Source organism: Oncorhynchus clarkii, chromosome 12 (genome assembly GCF_045791955.1).
Source record: "Oncorhynchus clarkii lewisi isolate Uvic-CL-2024 chromosome 12, UVic_Ocla_1.0, whole genome shotgun sequence".
NCBI lineage: Eukaryota > Metazoa > Chordata > Actinopteri > Salmoniformes > Salmonidae > Oncorhynchus > Oncorhynchus clarkii.
Genome location: NC_092158.1, coordinates 39,708,577 through 39,731,733, shown reverse-complemented (window position 1 = coordinate 39,731,733; position 23,157 = coordinate 39,708,577). Strand labels below are relative to the sequence as shown.

The 23,157-nt window shown below is 43.6% G+C and overlaps 2 protein-coding genes across 3 annotated transcripts in view; one reads left to right on the top strand and one right to left on the bottom strand.

Annotated features, from left to right (window-relative positions):
* Positions 1–6,543, top strand: part of LOC139423178 (tetratricopeptide repeat domain 3) — a 32,547-nt gene extending 26,004 nt beyond the window's left edge. For both annotated transcript variants that reach the window (XM_071174901.1, XM_071174902.1), the window contains exons 33-46: positions 122–761; positions 852–923; positions 1,016–1,165; positions 1,409–1,548; positions 1,730–1,798; positions 1,953–2,049; positions 2,176–2,279; positions 2,395–2,479; positions 2,626–2,727; positions 3,435–3,697; positions 3,782–3,908; positions 4,182–4,322; positions 4,504–4,596; positions 4,768–6,543. In XM_071174901.1, coding sequence (XP_071031002.1) covers positions 122–761; positions 852–923; positions 1,016–1,165; positions 1,409–1,548; positions 1,730–1,798; positions 1,953–2,049; positions 2,176–2,279; positions 2,395–2,479; positions 2,626–2,727; positions 3,435–3,697; positions 3,782–3,908; positions 4,182–4,322; positions 4,504–4,596; positions 4,768–4,896 — 2,212 coding nt within the window. In that variant the 3' untranslated portion in view covers positions 4,897–6,543. The remainder of the gene's footprint in view (positions 1–121; positions 762–851; positions 924–1,015; positions 1,166–1,408; positions 1,549–1,729; positions 1,799–1,952; positions 2,050–2,175; positions 2,280–2,394; positions 2,480–2,625; positions 2,728–3,434; positions 3,698–3,781; positions 3,909–4,181; positions 4,323–4,503; positions 4,597–4,767) is intronic.
* Positions 6,544–10,659: 4,116 nt separating this feature from the next.
* On the bottom strand, positions 10,660–22,224 carry LOC139422029 (VPS26 endosomal protein sorting factor C). The gene is made up of 8 exons (XM_071173171.1): positions 21,805–22,224; positions 18,242–18,385; positions 17,904–18,053; positions 16,718–16,798; positions 16,343–16,417; positions 13,157–13,307; positions 11,352–11,504; positions 10,660–11,262 (listed from the first exon to the last, which is right to left on the bottom strand). The coding sequence occupies exons 1-8, from the start codon at positions 21,859–21,861 to the stop codon at positions 11,180–11,182; spliced, it is 894 nt and encodes a 297-aa protein (XP_071029272.1). The 5' UTR covers positions 21,862–22,224; the 3' UTR covers positions 10,660–11,179.
* Positions 22,225–23,157: the final 933 nt, after the last annotated feature.

The following is a 23,157-nucleotide window of genomic DNA, read 5'->3' as shown; positions in this document are numbered from 1 at the left end:
CTCATGAGTATGCACAAGTCCAAGCAATAACCTGAAGTATTGGTTGTGTATTCAGATGTCATGCTGATCCTTGTGTATGGACTCTGGCTCCTCTAATCTGTAAGTCTGCCTTTCCTCCCAGCTACTTTGCCCAGATCCTGGAAGAGTACGGTCCCTTAGGGGCCCAGGACCCCTTGCTGGTCGGTGAGCTGGACAACTTCCCTCCTGATGCCCAGCAGAAGATCCAGGAGGCAGGTGGCCTTGAGCACTTCCTCCTCGAGTCGCTGCGCTTCGTCATGACCGACAACCTCCTGGGCCTCATGAAGCACGCTGTGTCACTGCAGGATACCAACACTCACAGAATGGACAATCTAGACTTCATAGGGGATATCCCCAATGGACTCTCTCTAAACCCTTCTGCTATGGAGTTCCTCCCAAACTCTCATGACTCTGGACCTAGGGATTATGATGAGCCTTTTGCCATCATTAATGTGCGGCCTAACCCGGTTGAATTCACTGGCTATCTTGAGGTGATCGCCAAGCTCCCCAGCCCATATGTTTTACCTGTTTTTGGTGCTCCACCAGCCCCGCCTGCCAACGAAATAGCACGTGCCATTGGAACTCTGAGAGCGGAGGACATGTCATATAATAACCATGATCCACGTAACCTTGAGGCGTTTGACCTTTGTATTAGCGGCGTGGATGAACAGGGATTGTGTGAGACTGTTTATGCTCCTGTTCTCGGTGCCAAGGCACCTGGAAAGACTGCAGTGGAAGTACAGGTGGGGGATTGTCCTCACTCCATTTGAAAGTTTCTAAGATCACTGATCACAAGGCCAAATGTAATGTCTCGTTTTTTTTCCTTTCTATAGGTAGTAACTTGTGACACGTTGAGTGAAGTGGCTGTTAACACGGAGCCTTATGAGCCTTTTGAAGGGAATAATGTGAGTTTTGAATACCTAATAAGCCTTTGTACTTAATACATTATTGTGCTCTATCATTGACCTCTCATATTATTCCTGTTTCCATGCTCCAGGGAGACATGAACAAGAAAGAGAAGAGTAATGCAGAGTTTGAGCAGCAGATCCAGCAAATGAAGCAGGATTACGGCGCTGTGAAGCAAAGACGCCAAACGGAGATATCTGCCCTAGAAGGAGAGCAAGAGGAAATCAACCATTCAATACAGGTAGAAAGGAGGACTCCCATACTGGTGTGGAAGGCTCAGGGTGAAGTTTCCCTAGGTAGAGCTCTATGATCAGCTTCCCTAACCTTAATCATTAGTGGAGTAATACAAAACTGACCCAAGATCATTGTCTATGGGCAACACTTCACCCTACAGTCTGGAAGAGCAGTTAAAACTACCGTTTTAGTGTGGGCGGAAGAGTTCCATGATGTTTTGCCCAGTGACTGATGATGTTTTGTGTTCCAGATCATCCATAAAGAGCTGGGCCTGTTCCAGCAGAAGCTGGAGGAGGAGGTGAAGAAGGACCAACAGGAGAAGAAAGAGAATCAGGAAACACTGAAGGCCTTAAAGATTGAGATAAAGGAGCTGGCGGAGTCACAGGAGAGGTATGGCCAACGCTGTCTAGCCCTGCTCTGTGTATATCCAAATGGGCACCATGGGTGACCGTCAAAGGGACTTTCAACATGATCTTCATTGGAGTCATTGATAAATGCACATTTGGTTGTCTATATAGGTGAGAGTGACGAATAAACTTTGATTCTAACTTTTTGTTTTCATTTTCCACAGCATTTCTAAGAACATCCACAAGAAGAACAAGGAGTATGAGACCCAGCTGAATAACTTCCTGGAGCTGAGGCATGTTGACATGTTTCTAAACGCACAGCAGCATCACAACACCTGCAGTGTTTTCACATGCGTCCTAATGAGTGGCATTTAGGTTAACATGCCACTAACTCTTCTGAGCATTGTGCTGCTGCTGTGCTAAATGTGCAGTGATTCTTTCCCATAGTAACCAGTCAGCTGCTGAGAAGATGAGCCTGGAGGATGAGATCAAGCGATGCAGAGACCTGTGTGCCAAGGCAACTAGGAGGTCTCAGGGAGCAGAGGTATGTGGGTTGAATGTGTATGTTGAGATGCCTGCATGTTCCTCAGAATTCTGTTTGTGTGGGTAGTGAGTGTTTCTCATACCATTTGTAGCTCTAATGTTCTTTCCCAACTGACATCTTCCCTAGCTGTCTATATTGGAGAACCGGCGTAGCCGCGGCCTGCGCTGCCTCTACAGGTCTCTGTCTGATGCCAGGGCCGTCCTGGCCAAACTCAAGGAAGTCTCACCCAGGTAGGTGTTGGTAACACTAAACACAGGACAGACCGAGGGCCCGTAGAGTCACTTGCATGCTGTCACCAGAACCAGTTTAGCAGTTTCAATCTCTTCTCTCCTTCATCCTCCTCAGATTACCTTCCCAAATTCTCCAGTCAGCCACAGAGGCTTGGATAGCATGTGCTCAAGAAGCAGAGGAGAAAATCCGCTCAACTGAGGTACAAAAGAACAATGCTAACAAACACAGATTCAACTATTGGGATGCCATTTCCAATGTGACCATTACAGAAGACATTGGACATAAGGTGCACAGGCTTTTGAGGGCTGGTCTGTTTGTGTTTGACAGCTTTGTTGTTCTCCACAGGCACAGTACCAGGATCAGATGGAACAGGTGAAGAGGGGGACCAGGCTGTGCACTCTACCCCCAGTTGCAGTCCCCAGTGCCCCCTGGCCCCCACCTGTACCGGTAAGATGCAGCACAACCAGACTTTAAGTTTAGCAAAGGTTTACTTTTTCTGATGTCTTTATTTTGTTGTCCATTCTGACAAACAGCATGTTAGCTCAGCATCCTATGTCGAGTTTTTAAAAATACAATTGTAAGAGTGCTATTGTGACCATAAACACCTAGTAACATGCTTTGAAACTGCATTGGCTATTCTCAGCCTATACCTTGAAGCTGTTTGTCAGATGAGTGAGGCCTGTGGTGCCCTGCTTCTCCCAGATATACTCTGTCCCAGAGGAAGACCTGTCCCTGGTACCCCTCTGCCTCCCCTCTGTCCCATCCATCCGCCCTCCCCCAGGCCTGAGCTTTCCCCTAGTGGTGCCAGGCTTGAGATGCTGTGCAGGCTTCACACAGCAGGCAGGTCCTGGGGCTCCACTTCCCCATTAGAGGGTCCCTGGGGTCAGAGCAGGCAGCTAGCTAGAGGCAGAGCAGCTCTGTCAGGGAAGAGATGTCTCTTATGTGGAGTGGCCCACAATCTAGTCAATGTTGCTTGAAAAAGACCTTGAGTTAGGAACATAACTCACTTTCTATATGTACACACAGCTCTACCATCTCACCAGGCTTTACCTCTGCCCCATGTCAGTTTGTCAAGGTGTTTTGGAACATTTCCGTTGTAATCTCCTGTCAAGTGGTCTTACTAACCGGCTCCCACTCTGCTGTTCCCACCCCAGGCTCACCAGCAGCTCCCTTGCCCTCCAGTGCACATGAGAGCCCCCCTCTACGGTCACCCGGGGTTGCCTAGAGCCCCTCCTGCCCCAGCCATGGATCAGAGTGTTGCACTGCCCTCCGGTATGGCTCGAGTTCCAGCTAGTGCTACCACTAACCGTCCTATCACAAGGCCGAACCAGGCTTCCAGGCCACCGGCCCCACAGCCCACCAATGTGTACGATAGAATCGTAGATCGGCTCAGCGTCATGTTCCCTCACTATAGCAGGTAACGTAACAGAAACGTGTGCACACAAATGGCTATTATGGGTGTACGAGCGCCCCAGTATTCAATGCTGATTTGTCATTTCAGGCCTGTGCTGTCCAAGTTCATTGGGGAGATGCGCACGGCCAACAGAGGCTGCTTGAACTCCCTGTCCTACCAGGAGGTCATCAACAGAGTGGCCCAGCTCATCCTGGACCACCAGGACTCCACCAGAGTAAGAGTCCCAAAGTAACCTGCACCAAGGACTAGGACCATACTACACCTGTTGGCAAATGTCTTCATACTTGCGCTAGTTCTGTATCCCCTCTATCAGGGATGATCTTTATCACTATGTTCAGTGAGATTTTGAACTAAAGGGATCTCAAAGTATATTGAATGGAAGCATCAATTGAAAACGTATCGTGTCCTTATTCACGTTCACTCCTAGGTTAAAATATGCCCACAACTGTTGGCTTCCATGTGAACTAACGTGTTTGTGTGTGTCCAGGAGCAGTTGAGCAGTGCTGGTACGGGTGACACTGCTGGGCCCCCTTCGCGCTCTGACTCTCCAGCCTCTGTCCACTCTACTGGACCCCCCGCCCATGTCTGGAAGAGTGTGGGTGCCCAAGGACACTCCAAGTCAAAGGCGGTGAGTTCAGCTTGCACTTCACACTGAGTCGCGCACAGTAATGACAGCAGGGCTCGACTCTCCTGGTCAGACAATAACATGGATGTACAGATGCCGAAGCCTAAATAGTGCGTAGATTGTAGGGTTTGCTGTTGTGTACTACAAGGACTTTTTGATTCTGATGTATGTGTGTCTTGTACAGTTGAACATGGAGGATCCCTGTATCATCTGCCATGAGGACATGTCCCAGGAGGACCTGTGTGTGCTGGAGTGCAGACACAGCTTCCACAGAGAGGTAAGGCCACTTCATCACACCCTTAAGTAGTCTGCAACTGAGTTTGCCCAGTGCTGTTATTTAGGGCAAGTAGAACACAGAAACTGTGAATTCCTGTTCTAGCTTTCGGGATTGGTTTGACGGTCAGTCATTTTCTACCACTTATCTTTTCCTCTCCCCTTCCCCCTCTAGTGTATTAAGTCGTGGCTGAAGGAGCAGAGCACCTGTCCCACCTGCAGAGAGCACGCTCTCCTGCCCGAGGATTTCCCTCTGCTACCTGGCAGAATACGCAGGGGCCACACGCCCGCTGCTTTCTCTTAAACACCCCCAGCTACCAACCCCCTTATGCCTGAATTCTAAACACAGATTGATTCCCAGTATATGTTCAACTGCTCAATTTCTGTCAGATGTGGCGATAAAGAAATTGGACGAAAGTCAAGTGCGATGGATCAGTTATCGAGCGATCTCCTTACTATGATTATATTGGTTTATACTCCATCATGCAATGAATGTTGAGCTTTTTATTTTGCGTCTCATATGTGCCATTATATTGTTTATACTTTTTACTTAAGCAATTTTTTTTGTAGTAGACAACGTTTGTGTTAAATATGTTCATAACCATTAATCACAGCGTTGTCATTAGACACATGTTTGAGTAAGGAGTGGTTTAGTTGGGCCCGGTTTACTTTAAGTGTGGTTATGGGTTGAGCTAATTCTGAAAGTCTTAAGATTCTTGTGCCTGGTGTAATAAAGTTTAATTGCCAGTTACTTTGTTTGAAAAGTTGGAACTGGAGGAAAGAACCAACTGCAATTTAAAAAATATTTACCACATTTTTGTATAGTTGATTTTAATTAAGAGTTAATCAGACTTGTTCATACAAGTTCTATGCTGTTGAAAGCAGTCAGCCGTAGCCTGAAGGATTTTCCTGACAACTGCTGTCATCTGTTGGAATCTCAGGAAAAACCTGTTTTTAACCGAACTCATGGCTTTCAGTTTGTTTTCAACGAGACCCCTACAACTGTTCCCTATCAGATAAAAAGCATGTGATTCCTTTTAATAGAATGTCGGGTACACTATGTATGTATCCTTTCAAATTAGTGGATTTGGTTTCAGCTACACCTGTTCCTCACAGGTGATTAAAATTGAGCACACAGCCATTGCAATCTCCATAGGCACATTGGCAGTAGAATGTCCTTACTGAAGAGCTCAGTGACTATATATATATATATATATATATATATATATATATGCAACCTTTTACTTAACTATTCAAGTCAATTAAGAACAAATACTTAATTACAATGATGGCCTGAGGGCACACGCTCTCTAGTAGGCTTAAATTGAAGATGTGACAAATGGGAGTGGCAATATCGTCTGCTATTATCCTGAGTAATTTCCATCCAGATTGTCAGACCCCGGTGGCTTGTCATTGTTGATAAACAATACTTTTTCATCTCTTCCACACTGACTTTACAGAATTCAAAAGTACAATTATTGTCTTTCATAAATTGATCTGATGTGTACTGTCAGTGTTTGTTCCTGGCATGTCATCCCTAAGTTTGCTTATCTTGCCAATGAAAATCCTTAAAGAATTTTGCAATATCAGTGGGCTTTGTGATGAATGAGCCATCTGATTCTATGACTGAAGGAGCAGCCGAGTTGGCTTTCTTTTACCAAAATTAAATTTAAGGTGCCCCAAAGCTTTTTACTATCATTCTTTACATAATTTCTTTGTTTCATAGTGTAGTTTCCTTTTAGTTTTGTCACATGATTTCTTAATTTGCAGTACATTTGCCAATCAGTTGGGCTGCCAGACTTAATTGCTATACCTTTTTCCTTATCCCTCTCAATACAATTTTTCAATTCCTCATCAATCCAAGGGGATTTAATAGTTTTTAGTCATTTTCTTAATGGGTGTGTGCTTATTAGTAACTGGAATAAGTAGTTTAATAAATGTGTCAAGTACAGCGTCTGATTTCTCATTACACACCACAGACCAGTACATTTTCTTTACATCAACATATGAATCACTACAAAACTTCTTGTTTGACCTCTTATACACTATATTAGGCCCAACCTTTGGAACTTTGGTTTTCCTAGATATGGCTTTTATATTTTGATCACTACATCCTATGGATTTGGATACTGCTCTAAAGAAAATATCTGCAGTGTTAAAGATGTGATCAATACATGTCGATGATTTAATTCCTGTGCTGTTTGTAACTACCCTGGTAGGTTGACTGACAACCTGAACCAGGTTGCAGGCACTAGTTAAGTTTTTTTCCTGAGTGGACAGCTTGATGATAGCCGGTCAATATTTCAATCACCCAGAAAATATACTTCTCTGATATCACATACATTATCAAGTATTTCAAACATATTATCCAGGTACTGACTGTTAGCACTTGGTCTATAGCAGCTTCCCACAAGAATGGGCTTTAGGTGAGGCAGATGAACCTGTAGCCATATTTCTTCAACAGTATTTAACAGATCTTCTCTAAGCTTTACAGGAATGTGGTTCTGAATATAGACCGCAACACCTCCTGCGTTTACATTTGTCTTTTCGGTAGATGTTATAACCATGAATTGCTACCACTGTATCATCAAAGGTATTATCTAAGGGAGTTTCAGAGATGAATGTGAATGTCCTGTGTTACAAGCAAGTTACTCACTTCATGGACCTCGTTTCTTAGGCTACATATTTTAATATGGGCTATTTTTAGCACTTTTCTGGGTTCCTTGATTGTTTTTAATGCTTTACTGGGAAGCTTATCAGAGGTAGACTTATTATTTTCATGGAGCTGATAGTGCAGGGTGAGCTTCATAAAGGGATCTTCCTACTATTCCACACCGCCTCAGTGTAACTCTGGTTTGTAGGCTCATGATTACGGCTTGCAACAGATGCCCCCCTAATTGCCCCGAATACATTCATTAAGTTACTTACATTGTGTTTGCCAGTGCCCCTAAAATCAGCATTATGACAACTCATTGTCACAATAGTAGGGATTAGTTTAGCTGGTCTTGGATCATTATTCCTCCTCCAAACTTTAGTTGGCATTGCATTAGGGCAGGTAGCGTTCTCCTGGCATCTACAAACCCAGATTTGTCTGTCCGTCGGACTACCATCACTCCGGAGAACACGTTTCCACTGCTCCGGTGTCCAATTGCAGCAAGTTTTAAGCCACTCAAGCTGACACTGTGCATGGTGATCTTAGCCTTGTGTGCGGCTCCTCGGCCACGGAACCTATTTCATGAAGCTCCCGACGAACAGTTCTTCTGCTGACATTGCTTCCAGAGGCAGTTTGGAACTCAGTATTGAGTGTTGCAAGTGAAGACATTACTTTTACACACTATGCGCTTCAGCGGTCCCATTCTGTGAGCTTGTGCAGCCTACCACTTCGCTTCAACAGTTATTTCTACTAGACGTTTCCACTTCACAATAACGGCACTTAGTTGACCAGGGCAACTCTAGCAGTGCAGAAATTTGCCAAACTAACTTGTTGGAAAGTTGGAATCCTATAATGGTGTCACAATGAATTAGGGCGGCAGGTAGCCTAGAGGTTAGTGCGTTGGGCCTTTAACAGAACGGTTGTTAGATCGAATCCTTACGGTAACAAGGTAAACATCTGTCGTTCTGCCCCTGAACAAGGCACTGCTCCTAGGCTGTTGGAGGGAAGTCATTCCTCTACCCAAGAATAGTAAAGCCCCCTTTACTGACTCAAATAGCTGACCAATCAGCCTGTACAAACCTTTAGTAAACTCCTGGAAAAAATTGTGTTTGACCAGATACAATGCTATTTTACAGTAAACAAATTGACAACAGAATTTCAGCTTGCTTATAGGGAAGGACACTCAACAAGCACTTACACAAAGAATTCCCCAGGGTACCCGTTTAGGCCCCTTGCTTTAAAAAAAAAGATGTTTTACTAACGACATGCCACTGACTTTGAGTAAAGCCATAGTGTCTATGTATGTGGATGACCCAACATTATACACGTCAGCTAATACAGCGACTGAAATTACTGCAACACTCAACAAAGAGCTGCAGTTAGTTTCAGAGTGGGTGGCAAGGAATAAGCTAGCCCTAAATATTTCTAAAAATAAAAGCATTGCATTTGGAACAAAACACTCACTAAACCCTAAACCTCAACTAAATCTTGTAATAAATCATGTGGAAATTGAGCAAGTTGAGATGACTAAACCTCTTGGAGTAACACAAGATTGTAAACTCATAGTCAAAACATATTGATGCAGTAGTAGCTAAGATGGGGAGAAGTCTGTTTATAATAAAGCGATTCTCTGCCTTAACAACACTATCAACAAGGCAGGTCCTACAGGCCCTAGTTTTGTCGCACCTTGACTACTGTTCAGTCATGTGGTCAGATGCCACAAAAAAGGACTTAGGAAAATTGCAATTGGCTCAGAACAGGGCAGCACGGCTGGCTAATATTAATAATATGCATGCCAATCTCTCCTGGCTGAAAGTGGAGGAGAGATTGACTTCATCACTAGTATTTATGAGAGGTATTGACATGTTGCATGCACCGATCTGTCTGTCTATACTACTGGCACACAGCTCAGACACCCATCCATACAAAACATGCCACAAGAGGTGTCTTCACAGTCCCCAAGTCCAGAACAGACTATGGGAGGCACACAGTACTACATAGAGCCATGACTACATGGAATTATATTCTACATCAAGTAACAGATGCAAGCAATAAAATTAGATTAAAAAAAACTGATTAAAAAAAACACCTTATGGAACAACGGGGACTGTGAAGCAACACAAACATTGGCACAGACACATGCATACACACACACGATAACATACACACTATACGCACATATGGATTTAGTACTGTAGATATGTGGTAGTGGTGGAGTAGGGGCCTGAGGACACACAGTGTGTTGTGAAATCTGTGAATGTATTGTGATGTTTTTAAAATGGTATAAACTGCCTTCATTTTGCTGGACCCCAGGAAGAGTAGCTGATGCTTTGGCAGAAGCTAATGGGGATCCATAATAAATACAAATACAAATGGTCTGGGGCTGTTTTTCATGTTTCAGGCTAGGCCCTTTAGTTCCAGTGAAGGGAAATCTTAATGTTACAGCATACTATGACATTCTAGATAATTCTGTGCTGCCAACATTTTGGGGGAAGGCCCTTGCATGACCATGCCCCTGTGCACAAAGTGAGGTCCATACAGAAATGGTTTGTCGATCGGTGTGGAAGAATTTGATTGGCCTGGGATGAATTAGAACACTGACTGCGAACCAGGCCTAATCGCCCAACATCCCGAATGCTCTTGTGGCTGAATGGAAGCAAGTCCAAACATCTAGTGGAAAGCCTTCCCAGAAGAGTGGAGGCTGCTATAGCAACAAAGGGGGACCAACTCCATATTAATGCCCATGATTTTGGAATGAGATGTTCGAGTAGGTGTCCACTTAGTGTGTGTGTTGTGGAATGTATTGTAAAGTTAAAATTGTATAACTGCCTTATTTTAGCCAGACCCTAAGAACAGTAGCTGATGCCTTGACAGCAGCTAAATGGGGATACATAATAAATACAAATGAATATACTTTTGGTCATGTGTATCACTTAGTTCTGGGTTAACAGAGATTAAAATAATGTAATTTGGTCAGATGCATTTGTTTGTAGTCTGTCCACAAGAGAGTAGGCATCACTCAACTGAAGGTCCAAAGCATTGTTTCCTGTGTTGTCTGCAAAAACATTTATGTGAGTTGTGTGATGCAAGTAGCTACTTTTTATTTACCAAGATGGGAGTTTCCTCCAGATGCATCAGGTCCTTAGCCCAGCATTAAAATCTGTTGTTATTTAAGGCTTACGTTGAAAGTGAATTTCATCTGCTGTTGGGACATTACGTCTGAGTCCTGGGGGGGGGGGGGGTTACAGTATATCAGAAAGCCGGATCATTACTTTTAGCCAGCCATCTCTGATCTTATGGTTTGGGAATATGGATTCAGTCTAAAATGTGTCAATCTTTACTGAAGCTGCTTAACTCCTTGAGCCAGCTCTTTGGTGTTAAGCCAATTCACACAATTTACAATGATAACATAACTGGAATGTTAAATAGCATTTAATAACATGGTTGATTTTGAATACCTTGTTAGTTTGAAATGCCTCCATTTAGAATGTTCTTTGGGCTACATTTTGACAGTGCCAACATTCAGTTAGAAATGGACCATATTACTGCTAATGATGGGCAATGTCTCCCCAAAAGACTTCTGAAATGCAACAATGCGGCTTCAACGATATCATTAATTGATACACAATTATGTTACTTGATCCATTTTGACATTTGCACTATTATATTGAATGGTAGCCCACAATCTTGAACATCCTCTGCTTTTTCAGTCTTTTTTTTCTGAACTGGAGACATACATCCATATAACATTATGCACTTATAGACAGTCATTCAGAGCAGGGAAGCCCAGCCAACAGATATGGCTGTCTGCCAGGACTTGTAGGCTTGGCTCTCTCTGGACTTTGAGTCCTTGGTCACTTCAGGTCATTCTTGCCCAGGCATGTCAACGGCACTATCCTCTGACCATCCTCCATTGTAGCGGAGCTCTGGGCTCTCACGCTCGGCACAGCTTCAGAGGAAAGTTCTCAGTGATCAGATGTTCGTCATGGAGGACAATCACCACATTCACCTCAAACTCTAGAGGAACAAAGAATCGCATCTGTCAGCCATCGGTAAACCACAAACTGTTGCACTATTCGACTTGTATTTATTACAGGTGAACTCACCGACTTTAAAGTTGATGGTCTCAAGGGTAGGGCAGGTAAAGAGCCTGGGGAAGACCATGTAGATGGGGATGGGTAGGCTGTGGCAGACATCTCCCTCTGCTATCTGGATGTTCTGGATCTCTGTGGCATCTCTGGCATAACCCTCAGCACAGCCTGGCGCAGATGGAAAAACACACCATTAACTTCTATAGGAGTGGGTTGTTTAGACATTAATCTGGATTGGTGAAAGCAAAGTAATGGGAATCTTTCATTCAATCACGTACAGTTCCGATGAACGATACCCTCGAAGGAAGCATTGTTACAGTATTCTACCAGGGCCTGCCCTCTAAATATACCGAACAAAAATATAAAAACGCAACATGTAAAGTGTAGGTTCCATGTTTCATGAGCTGAAATAAAAAAAATCCCAGAAATGTTCCATACGCACAAAATGCTTCTCAAATTGTGTACACAACCCTGTTAGTGAGCAATTCTCATTTTCAAAGATAATCAATCCACCTGACAGGGGTGTCATATGAAGAAGAAGATTAAACAGCATGATCATTACACAAGTGCACCTTGTGCTGGGGACAATAAAAGGCCACTAAAATGTTCAGTTGTCTCACATAACACAATGCCACATATGTCTCAAGTTGAGGGAGTGTGCAATTGGTATGCTGATTGCAGGAATGTCCACCTGTTGCCAGAAAATTGAATGTTAATTTCTCTAACATGAGACACCTCTAAAGTAATTTTAGATTATTTTGCAATACATTCAACTGGCCTTACAACCAAAGACCATGTGTAATCACGCCAGTCAAAGACCTCCATATCCAGCTTCTTCACCTGCAGGATCGTCTGAAACCAGCCACCCGGACAGCTGATGAAACTGTGGGTTTGCACAACCAAATAATTTCTGCACAAACTGTCAGAAAATGTTTCAGGGAAGCACATCTGCGTGCTTGTCACCCTTACCATGGTCTTGACCTGACTGCAGTGGGCAAATGCTCACTTTCACTGGCCCCTGGCACGCTGGGGAAGTGTGCTCTTCACGATTGAATCCCGGTTTCAGCTGTACTGGGAAAATGGCAGAGTGTATGGTGTGGGCGAGCGGTTTGCTGATGTCAACATTGTGAACAGAGTGCCCCATGGTGAAGGGGGGGGGGGGGGGGGGGGGGGGGGGGGGGTTATGGTATGGGCAGGCATACGCTATGGGCAATGAACACAAATGTATTTTATCAACAGCAATTTGAACGCACAGAGATACCATGACGAGATCCTTAGGCCCATTGTCGTGCCACTCATCCACCACCACCTCATGTTTCAGCATGATAATGCACGGGCCATGTTGCAAGGATCTGTACACAATTCCTGGAAGCAGAAAATGTCCCTGTCCTTCCATGGCCTGCATACTCACCAGACATGTCACCCATTGAGCACGTTTGGGATGCTCTGGATCGACGTGCATGTTCCAGTTTCCGCCATTATCTAGCAACTTTGCGCAGCCATCGAAGAGTAGTGGGACAACATTCCACAGGCCACAATTAACAGTCTGATCATCTCTATGCGAAGGAGCTGTGTCGCGCTGCATGAGGCAAATGGTGGTCACATCAGATATTGACTTGTTTTCTGATCCACGCCCCTACTTTTCTTTTAAAGGTATGTGACCAACAGATGTATATCTGTAGATTAGGGCCTAATGAATTTATTTCAATTGTATGATATCCTTATATGAACTGCAACTTAGTAAAATATTTAATTGCTGCATGTTGCGTTTATATTTTTGTTCAGTGTAGATGGGCTACAGTAAGTAACGCCAGACTCACCGCAGGTCTCTACGCGGACCAGCTGTAGCTCGATGCTCTTGATGGCCACATCAGAGCTCTCCACCACCAGTTCTCCAGTCAGGGGCTTAGTGATCACACAGTTGGTGGCATCCAGGTGGCCCCGGATCAGGAACTTGGGCAGCAAACTCCTCTGAGGGAGATGGTGAGTAATACAAAGATGGGATGATGTTAACGGTCTGAACATTCCTGCTACGGTGTCTGCTGGTTTCCCTCAAATAATTTTGATCAATGATGGAGTAGACCGATTAAGACCCAGGAAACCAACATCTAGAATGCCAAAAGGTACACTAGACAGTTGAAGTCATAAGTTTACATACACTTAGGTTGGAGTCATTAAAACTATTTTTCCAACCACTCCACAAATTTCTTGTTAACAAACTATAGTTTTGGCAAGTCGGTCAGGACATTACTTTGTGCATGACACAAGTAATTTTTTCAACAATTGTTTACAGAGATTCTCACTTAAAATGCACTGTATCACAATTCCAGTGAGTTAGAAGCTTACATACACTAAGTTGACTGTGCCTTGAAGCAGCTTAGAAAATTCTAGAAAATCATGTCATGGGTTGAGAAGCTTCTGATAGGCTAATTGACATAATTTGAGTCAATTGGAGGTGTACCTGTGGATGTATTTCAAGGCCTACCTTCAAACTCAGTGCCTCTTTGCTTGACATCATGGGAAAATCAAAAGAAATCAGCCAAGACCTCAGAAAAAACATTGTAGATCTCCACAAGTCTGGTTCATCCTTGGGAGCAATTTCCAAATGCCTGAAGGTACCACGTTCATCTGTACAAACAATAGTACGCAAGTATAAACACCACGGGACCACGCAGCCATCATACCGCTCAGGAAGGAGACGCGTTCTGTCTCCTAGAGATGAACGTACTTTGGTGCGAAAAGTGCAAATCAATCCCAGAACAACAGCAAAGGACCTTGTGAAGATGCTGGAGGAAACGGGTACAAAAGTATCTATATCCACAGTAAAACAAGTCCTGTATCGACATAACCTGAAAGGCCACTCAGCAAGGAAGAAGCCACTGCTCCAAAACCGCCATAAAAAAGCCAGACAACGGTTTGCAACCGCACGTAGGGACAAAGATCATACTTTTTGAAGAAATGTCCTCTGGTCTGATGAAACAAAAATAGAACTGTTTGGCCATAATGACCAATGTTATGTTTGGAGGAAAAGGGGGGATGCTTGCAAGCCGAAGAACACCATCCCAAACGTGAAGCACGGGGGTGGCAGCATCATGTTGTGGGGGTGCTTTGCCGCAGGAGGGACTGGTGCACTTCATAAAAAAGATGGCGTCATGAGGCAGGACAATTATGTGGATATATTGAAGAAACATCTCACGACATCAGTCAAGAAGTTAAAGCTTGGTTGTAAATGGGTCTTCCAAATGGACAATGACCCCAAGCATACTTCCAAAGTTGTGGAAAAATGGCTTAAGGACAACAAAGTCAAGGTATTGGAGTGGCCATCACAAAGCCCTGACCTCAGTCCTATAGACAATTTGTGGGCAGAACTGAAAAAGAGTGTGCGAGCAAGGAGGCCTACAAACCTGACTCGGTTACACCAGCTCTGTCAGAAGGAATGGGCCAAAATTCACCCAACTTATTGTGGGAAGCTTGTGGAAGGCTACCTGAAACATTTGACTCAAGTTGAACAATTTAAAGGCAATGCTACCAAATACTAATTGAGTGACCCACTGGGAATGTAATGAAAGAAATAAAAGCTGAAATAAATTATTTTCTCTTCTATTATTCTGACATTTCACATTCTTAAAATAAAGTGTTGATCCCAACTGACCTAAGACAGGGCATTTTTACTAGGACTAAAGGTCAGGAATTGTGAAAAAACTGAGTTTAAATGTATTTGGCTAAGGTGTATGTAAACTTCCGACTTCAACTGTATATATACACAAAAGTATGTGGACGCCCCTTCAAATTAGTGGATTCAGTTATTTCAGCCATACCTGTAGCTGACAGGTGTTTAAAATCGAGCACACAGCAATGCAATCTCCACAGACAAACACAGGCCTTACTGAAGAGCTCAGTGACTTTCAACATGGCACCTTCATAGGATGCCATCTTTCCAACAAGCATGTTCGTCAAATTTCTGCCCTGCTAGACCTGCCCTGGTCAACTGTAAGTGTTGTTTTTGTGAAGTGGAAACGTCTAGCAGCAACAACGGCTCAGCCGTGAAGTGGTAGGTCACAAGCTCACAGAACGGGACTGCTGAGTACTGAAGCATGTAAAAATATGTCCTTGGTTGCAACACTCACTACTAGCGTGTTCCAAACTTCCTCTGGAAGCAACGTCAGCACAATAACTGTTTGTAGGCAGCTTCATGAAATGGGTTTCCATGGCCAAGCAGCCGCACACAAGCCTAAGATCATCATGCACAATGCCAAGTGTCAGCTGGAGTGATGTAAAGCTCTCTTCCATTGGCAGTAGAAGCGCATTCTCTGGAGTGATGAATCACGCATTCCCATCTGGCAGTCCGACAGACGAATCTGGGTTCGGCAGATGCCACGAGAACGCTACCTGCACGAATGCATATTGCCAACTGAAAAGTTTGGTGGAGGAGGAATAATGGTCTGGGGCTGTTTTTCATGGTTCGGCCTAGGCCCCTTAATTCCAGTGAAGGGAAATCGTAACTCAACAGCAAACAATGGCATTCTAGAGGATTCTGTGCTTCCAACTTTCTGGCAACAGTTTGGGGAAGGCCCTTTCCTGTATCAGCATGACAATGCCCCCATGCACAAAGCAAGGTTCATACAGAAATGGTTTGTAGAGATCAGTGTGGAAGAACTTGACTGGCCTGCACAGAGACCTGAACTCAACCCCATCGAACACCTTTGGGATGAATTGGAATTGTGAGCCAGGCCTAACTGGCTAACATCAGTGCCGGCCTCACCAATGCTCGTGGCTGAATGGAAGCAAGTCCCTGCAGCAATGTTCCAACATCGAGTGGAAAGCCTTCCCAGAAGAGTGGAGGCTGTTATAGCAGCAAAGGGGACCAACTCCATATTAATGCCCATGATTTTGGAATGAGATGGTCGACAAGTAGGTGTCCACATACTTTTGGTCATGTAGTGTAGATTAAATGTAATTTAACATTTTGTAGGTGTTTGGTCATATTCCCAACAGGTCTGCTGTACCTCGCGGACATTCTGCAGGGTCTCTGGCGTGATGGTGAAGTCTACCGGGGTGGGTTGCAGCTTGGCTTTCTGTGGCTGAGAGAAGAGAAAATGGACAGTCTAACCATGAGCAAATGGTCTGCATGGCCCCAGAGAAGGAACAGTCCCCTAGTAATCATGTATGATGTCATTGTGTAACTATAGATTACAACATCACTTCACTTGTAACTTCATCTATATTGAAGAAAATTATGAGAAACTACAGGCCTGTTTTTTACTGTAGCTACATGAAACTTAAAATCAAGCAATGTCAGATCATGTTATGGTGGTGTTTTTGTATGGTATTCTCAGAAGAGATTAGATATTGGTCTGAGTCAGGATGATGGTTGATCTCACCAGACAGTGCACCATGAATTCACAGGTCTTGCTCAGGTCTTTGGCCAACAAGGAGCGCTTCATGTCACAACGGAGGGTGTACTGAGAAAATAAACACCATACAATGATTAACATTAGTAACAAGGCTTTTGTGGATACAAATAATTTTTCCACACATGATATTGTCAGGAGAAACAGGCATATATGATTGTTAAAAGCCTGCCTTAAAATAAAGCTGGATACCTTTTCCAGTGGTAGAATTGAGACTGATAAGTCACCCCCACCCCCCCATGGGGTTCCTCATCAGTACTATCTGAAGTTTAGGTCTAATATTAGATACAGTACAGAGCCTCCCCTCTGTCCTTCGAATGCCTCGCTTATTCTGGAAAGCAATAAAAATACCTAATCTACTAGATCGTACTGTTTCAGAAGACATAGCTTTTCAAGGGTAAACATTCTTATTGGACAAAAACAAAGCCTATTAGAGACTTTTTCTCCAAAGGTTTAATGCTCAAGCGTTACACTATTGAAATGTTGGCCTACACCTCATTGATTTTGCAGACAACAGAACACATCTAGATCCTTTCTGAAGCTTGACTGATTCAGGGGACAAAATAAAACTCCAGTTTGAGAGTAAAAATGCCTCAGCAACTACAGAATGCCTTATTTTTACTCCAGCAAAATTTAAGATTGCTGGAACTTGACCTTTCAGCATCTGCTAATAACATTATTTCATTGCTTAGGCCTATACATCTGCAGTGATGAAAACATGTTTTTTTAAGCAAACATTTAGTCTTCCTTGTATTTTTTTTGTTGCAGTTTCCTTGAGACAACAAACGACTGGAACACAGGGAATGTCAATCTGTGCCTCTCTGTCTCTATAATTACACCTCATTAGCGTCAGAGAGGTTTACAATCACAGTTGTTTTTGTATTTCTCCAGATGACATGACAATAAAAGGGATCTTTTAAATTGTCATTAGAAATAGCATGGGCACTGCGTCAGCTGAAGCAGGTCTGACCCAAAGATGGCAGACAAAATACATACACAATCAATTTTGGACACTGAAATATCTGCTTTGGGAGGTATAGTATGGTTCCCTGGCTGGTCCTTGTCTGACATGGAGAAGAATCTAGGTCATAGTCTGAAAACACAGAAGACAGCCATTTGCAAAGTGCAGGGCAGGCCCCAGCTCTGTGGTCATTACCTGAATGTTGACGAAAACGCCATGGTAGGTCTCATACAGCACTTTGTTGCCCTTTGTGTGCAGGGGGAACTCAAAGGGAATCTCTGTCTTGCCTCCAGGCACCTTGCCTTGCTTTACCACTTCAATGTTGCTCGTGATAAGTTGAATGGGCTGTTACAGAAAGAGGGGAGAGATCAATCTGTGACATCAGAGCCATTGATATACAGAATTAGGTAAGGTATCTATGCTCCATGTTGGCACTAAACAGTCCATGACAACAACAACATAATCTAATCATGTGAAAGAGGCAGTTCAATGTGTAGTGATCCTTGGGCTTGGGAATACCGTTGGACTCTCACCTTAACAGAGTTGTAGAAGGCCTCAAAGACTCCCACACTCTTGGAGCTAAGCTGTAGGTTGACAATTCCCTCCATGGTGAGAGTGATGCCCTGGTGCTGGACCGCCTCCTTACTAACTATCGCCACAACACCGGCAAGGACCTCCTGACATAATAAACCAGAAATTATATTACAAATATGAAATGCAAAAAGTATCACACTCTTGGTGTTTAGGATGTTCATAAAGCGGTACTATGACCAGAGGGTTTGGTGAAAAGATACACATAACTGACAAAATAAAGGAAACACCAGCAAAGTGTCTTAAGCCGCCAGAACAGCTTCAGTGCAAGTTGGCATTTTTTCTACAAGTGTCTGGAACTCTATTGGAGGGATGCGATACCATTCTTCCACAAGACATTCCATCAATTGGTGTTTTGTTGATGGTGGTGGAAAACACTGTCTCTGGCTTCGCTCCAGAATCTCCCATAAGTGTTCAATTGGGTTGAGATCTGACGACTGACACACACACACGATGATGAGATGTTAATTGCGTAATTAACTTAGGTACCACAACTGTTTGGAAGCACCTGCTTTCAATATACTTTCTTTCCCTCTTTTACTCAAGTGTTTCCTTTATTTTGGCAATCACTTGTATGTCGTCATCCGCGATATGCAACTTTTCAGGGAAGTTAGGAACCAATATACACAGGCAGTTAGGAAAGGCTAGCTTTTTCAAACAGAAATTTGCATCCTTTAGCACAAAATCCCAAAAGTTCTGGGACAGTGTAAAGTCCATGGAGAGTAAGAGCACCTCCTCCCAGCTGCCCACTGCACCGAGGCTAGAAAACACTGTCACCACCGATAAATCTACAATAATTGAGAATTTCAATAAGCATTTTTCTACAGCTGGCCATGCTTTCCACCTGGCTACCCCTACCCCGGTCAACAGCTCTGCACCCCCTACAGCAACTTGCCCAAGCCTCCCCATTTCTCCTTCACCCAAATCCATAGCTGATTTTCTGAAAGAGCTGCAAAATCTGGACCCCTACAAATCAGCTGGGCTAGACAATCTGGACCCTCTCTTTCTAAAAATTATCCGGCACAATTGTTGCAACCCCTATTACTAGCCTGTTCAACCTCTCTTTCGTATCGTCTGAGATTCCCAAAGATTGGAAAGGTGCCACGATCATCCCCCTCTTCAAAAGGGGGAGACACTCTAGACCCAAACTGTTACAGACCTATATCTATTCTACCGTGCCTTTCTAAGGTATTTGAAAGTCAAGTTAACAGATCACCACCAATTTGAATCCCACCGTACCTTCTCCGCTATGCAATCTGGTTTCCGAGCTGGTCATGGGTGCACCTCAGCTATGCTCAAGGTCCTAAACGATATCAGAACCGTCATCGATAAAAGACAATACTGTGCAGCCGTACTCATCGACCTGGCCAAGGCTTTCGACTCTGTCAATCACCACATTCTTATCAGCAGACTCAACAGCCTTGGTTTCTCAAATGACTGCCTTGCCTGGTTCACCAACTACTTCTCAGACAGAGTTCAGTGTGTCAAATCGGAGGGCCTGTTGTCCGGACATCTGGCAGTCTCTATTGGGGTGCCACAGGGTTCAATTCTCGGGCCGACTCTATTCTCTGTATACATCAATGAAGTCGCTCCGTCCGGTGATTCTCTGATCCACCTCTACGCAGACACCACCATTCTGTATACTTCTGGCCCTTCTTTGGAAACTGTGTTAACTGACCTCCAGACGAGCGTCAATGCCATACAACTCTCCTTCTGTGGCCTCCAACTGCTCTTAAACACAAGTAAAACTAAATGCATGCTCTTCAACCGATCGCTGCCCGCACCTGCCCTTCCTCCCTTGTCTTACCTCATTTGCACACACTGCATATAGACTTTTTTTCTACTGTATTGACTGTTTGTTTATTCCATGTGTAACTCTGTGTTGTTGTGTGTCAATCTGCTGTGCTTTATCTTGGCCAGGTTGCAGCTGTAAATGAGAACTTGTTCTCAACTAGCCTAACTGGTTAAATAAAGGTGAAATAAATCAAAAATAAAAGACTGTAAACTCTCCTTCCAGACTCATATTAAGCATCTCCAATCCAAAATTAAATCTAGAAAATGCTTCCTATTTCACAATCTTAATTAAATCTAGAATCAGCTTCCTATTTCATGCTGCCAAACATTCTTTCGTAAAACTGACTACTCTACCGATCCTTGACTTCGGCGATGTCATTTACAAAATAGCCTCCAATAGTCTACTCAGCAAATTGGATGCAGTCTATCACAGTGCCATCTGTTTCGTCACCAAAGCCCCATATACTACCCACCACTGCGACCTGTATGCTGTCGTTGGCTGGCTTCGCTTCATAGTCGTCGCCAAACCCACTGGCTCCAGGTCATCGATAAGTCTTTGCTAGATAAAGCCCCTCCTTATCTCAGCTCACTGGTACCATAGCAGCACCCACCCGTAGCATGCACTCCAGCAGGTATATTTCACTGGTCACCCCCAAAGCCAATTCCTCCTTTGGCCGCCTTTCATTCCAGTTCACTGCTGCCAATGACTGGAATGAATTGCAAAACTCACTGAAGTTGGAGACTCATTTCTCCCTCACTAACTTTAAGCATCAGCTGTCAGAGCAGCTTACAGATCATTGCACCTGTACATAGCCCATCTGTAAGTAGCCCATCCAATTACCTCATCCCCATATTGTTATTTTCTAGCTCCTTTGCACCCCATTATCTCTACTTGCACATTCATCTTCTGCACATCTATCACTTGTGTTTATTTGCTAAATTGTAATAATTTCACCACTACGGCCTATTTATTGCCTTACCTTCCTAATCTTACTTCATTTGTACACACTCTTATATAGACTTTTCTATTGTGTTATTGACTGTACATTCATTTATTCCATGTGTAACTCTGTTATTGTTTGTGTCACACAGCTTTGCATTATCTTGGCCAGGTCGCTGTTGTAAATGAGAACTTGTTCTCAACTGGCCTACCTGGTTAAATAAAAGGTCAAATACATTTTTTAACTCATGTTCGACAACGCAGGACATCCACTAGAGGGCAGTAGAAACCTTACACATTGAAGAAATTGATAACTGCTGATCAGTCAAAATAATCATTATCATCTCTTCACCACAAACACATAAAATGTCGCTCTGTAGTAAGCAAAACAATTGTTATGCACACGACTTGCCAAGTTGCTAGAGCTACGAAGCACAGCAATTTAACTCAAGGTTAATCTAGCCACTGTATTGTGAAGTTAATGATACAATTGGAGTAAAACAATGGTCAACACGAGCTAGTAACAGAACATGTCGAGGGTAGAAGAGGTTAAAATACGGGTGGTTAAGTACTTATTTAACACTTCATTGTATCACCTGTCACTGATGCACTTATTCAAGCTATACCATTTGGAATGACTTCTGCTGAGTACGTGAGCTGCTTTATACCCAAACAAGCGTTGGGTATATGTCATCGCTTCTTACAGTTTGGTAGCATCGATAGTTATACTGTATATCTTACTATGTACATTTCAGGCAAATTGACCCTTACCCCCTCATGATATACTTTATTTGCTCTTTTCAGTCTGATGTCCAAACTAGCACTCATTTTCGACGATTTGGCGGATATCGATCAAAATGTAAAGCAAAGACAATCCACCTTTCTCCTCTTCAGCTGCGATATTTCCTCATACAGGTCATGTGATAAATTGTAGATATGTCATGTGACCAATACCCCGACCCGCTATGTCCGCCCCCCAAATTAAGAGAATTTTGGCGAGTTCATATGCTAGTCGGAACTAGGAAACTCGGAATGTCTGACTTGCTGATTCGTTGAACGCGTCACGTGTATAACTATAACCAGTTAGCAAGTCGGAAATGTCCAAGTTTCCTCCTTCCGACTGGTACGTCAACGCGTCAAGAGTCAGAGCCAGCAGTCTAATCGCGTTATTTTTACCCTATCAACCCTCGCGCTGAATTTTAGGTAGCTGCCTGGCTGGAGTGACTCATAATGGGCGTGTCGAGAGAAGTGGGAGGATGGGGAGAAATGGGACAATCAAGATCAGTGACAGTTGGGTGGAAAGAGAGGAAATGGCTACTGTGCTTGAATCTGAAAGTGCGGCAAGTAAAGTGTGTGACAATGAATGGAAAATAGTGAAATCAAAGAATGGAACAAAATGAGCAAAAGTTGCAGTAGAAGACAAGGACCTGTCCAATAATGCTTTTCTTATTGGACTGTGTTTTTTGGACAAGGAGATTCATTTGGAAAATCCATTTGTAATATCGAGGACTGTGAAGAAAACAGTGGATTGAATCAAGGTGACTAGAAGCAGTCTAGTTTTGGTTAATTGTGTTAATGGAGAACAGAAGAAGCATGCATTAGATCTGGCAAAACTGTCCACATCAGAAGTAACATATTGCTCTTCGGAGCAGGGCACCTGCCAAGGGAGTTATAGCTGGAGTCTCGTTGGATATAGATGACAAGTACCATAGTCACAAAATCACAGGAGTGGTCAGTGCACATTGCCTGACCCGTATGATAAATGGAAGGAAGGAGAAAAGCCTATCGATATTGTTGTTTGAGGAGACTCTACCTTAATATGTGAAGATTGGATATGTGAGAGCATTTGTGTACTAACCATTACAGTGTGGGAATTGTAAAGGATATGGTCATGTGTCAAATTCTTTCAGGTGGGAGAAGTATAATATTGAAGAATCTGTCATTCTGTCCGGACTTCCTTGAGTGCCCTATTAGGGTGAAAGAGGTAGAGGCGTCAAGGTTCAGGGCTGTGCAGCAGATCACCTATGTGGAGACGGTGAAGAGAGTTGAAGTGGCAAGAGGCAATAGTGTTGAAGATATGGCAGTGGATGCATTGCAACCAGTTCCTAATGTTTTAAGTCAATC

Bases quoted from the DNA above. Each gene is read 5' to 3' on its own strand.
- LOC139422029 (XM_071173171.1), bottom strand. From the start codon at position 21,861: ATGAGTGCTAGTTTGGACATCAGACTGAAAAGAGCAAATAAAGTATAT. The intron at 18,054-18,241 runs GTGAGAGTCCAA...TTTCTGTAACAG, and splicing joins CCTTCTACAACTCTGTTAAG to CCCATTCAACTTATCACGAG. The intron at 11,263-11,351 runs GTGAGTTCACCT...TTGTTCCTCTAG, and splicing joins GACCATCAACTTTAAAGTCG to AGTTTGAGGTGAATGTGGTG.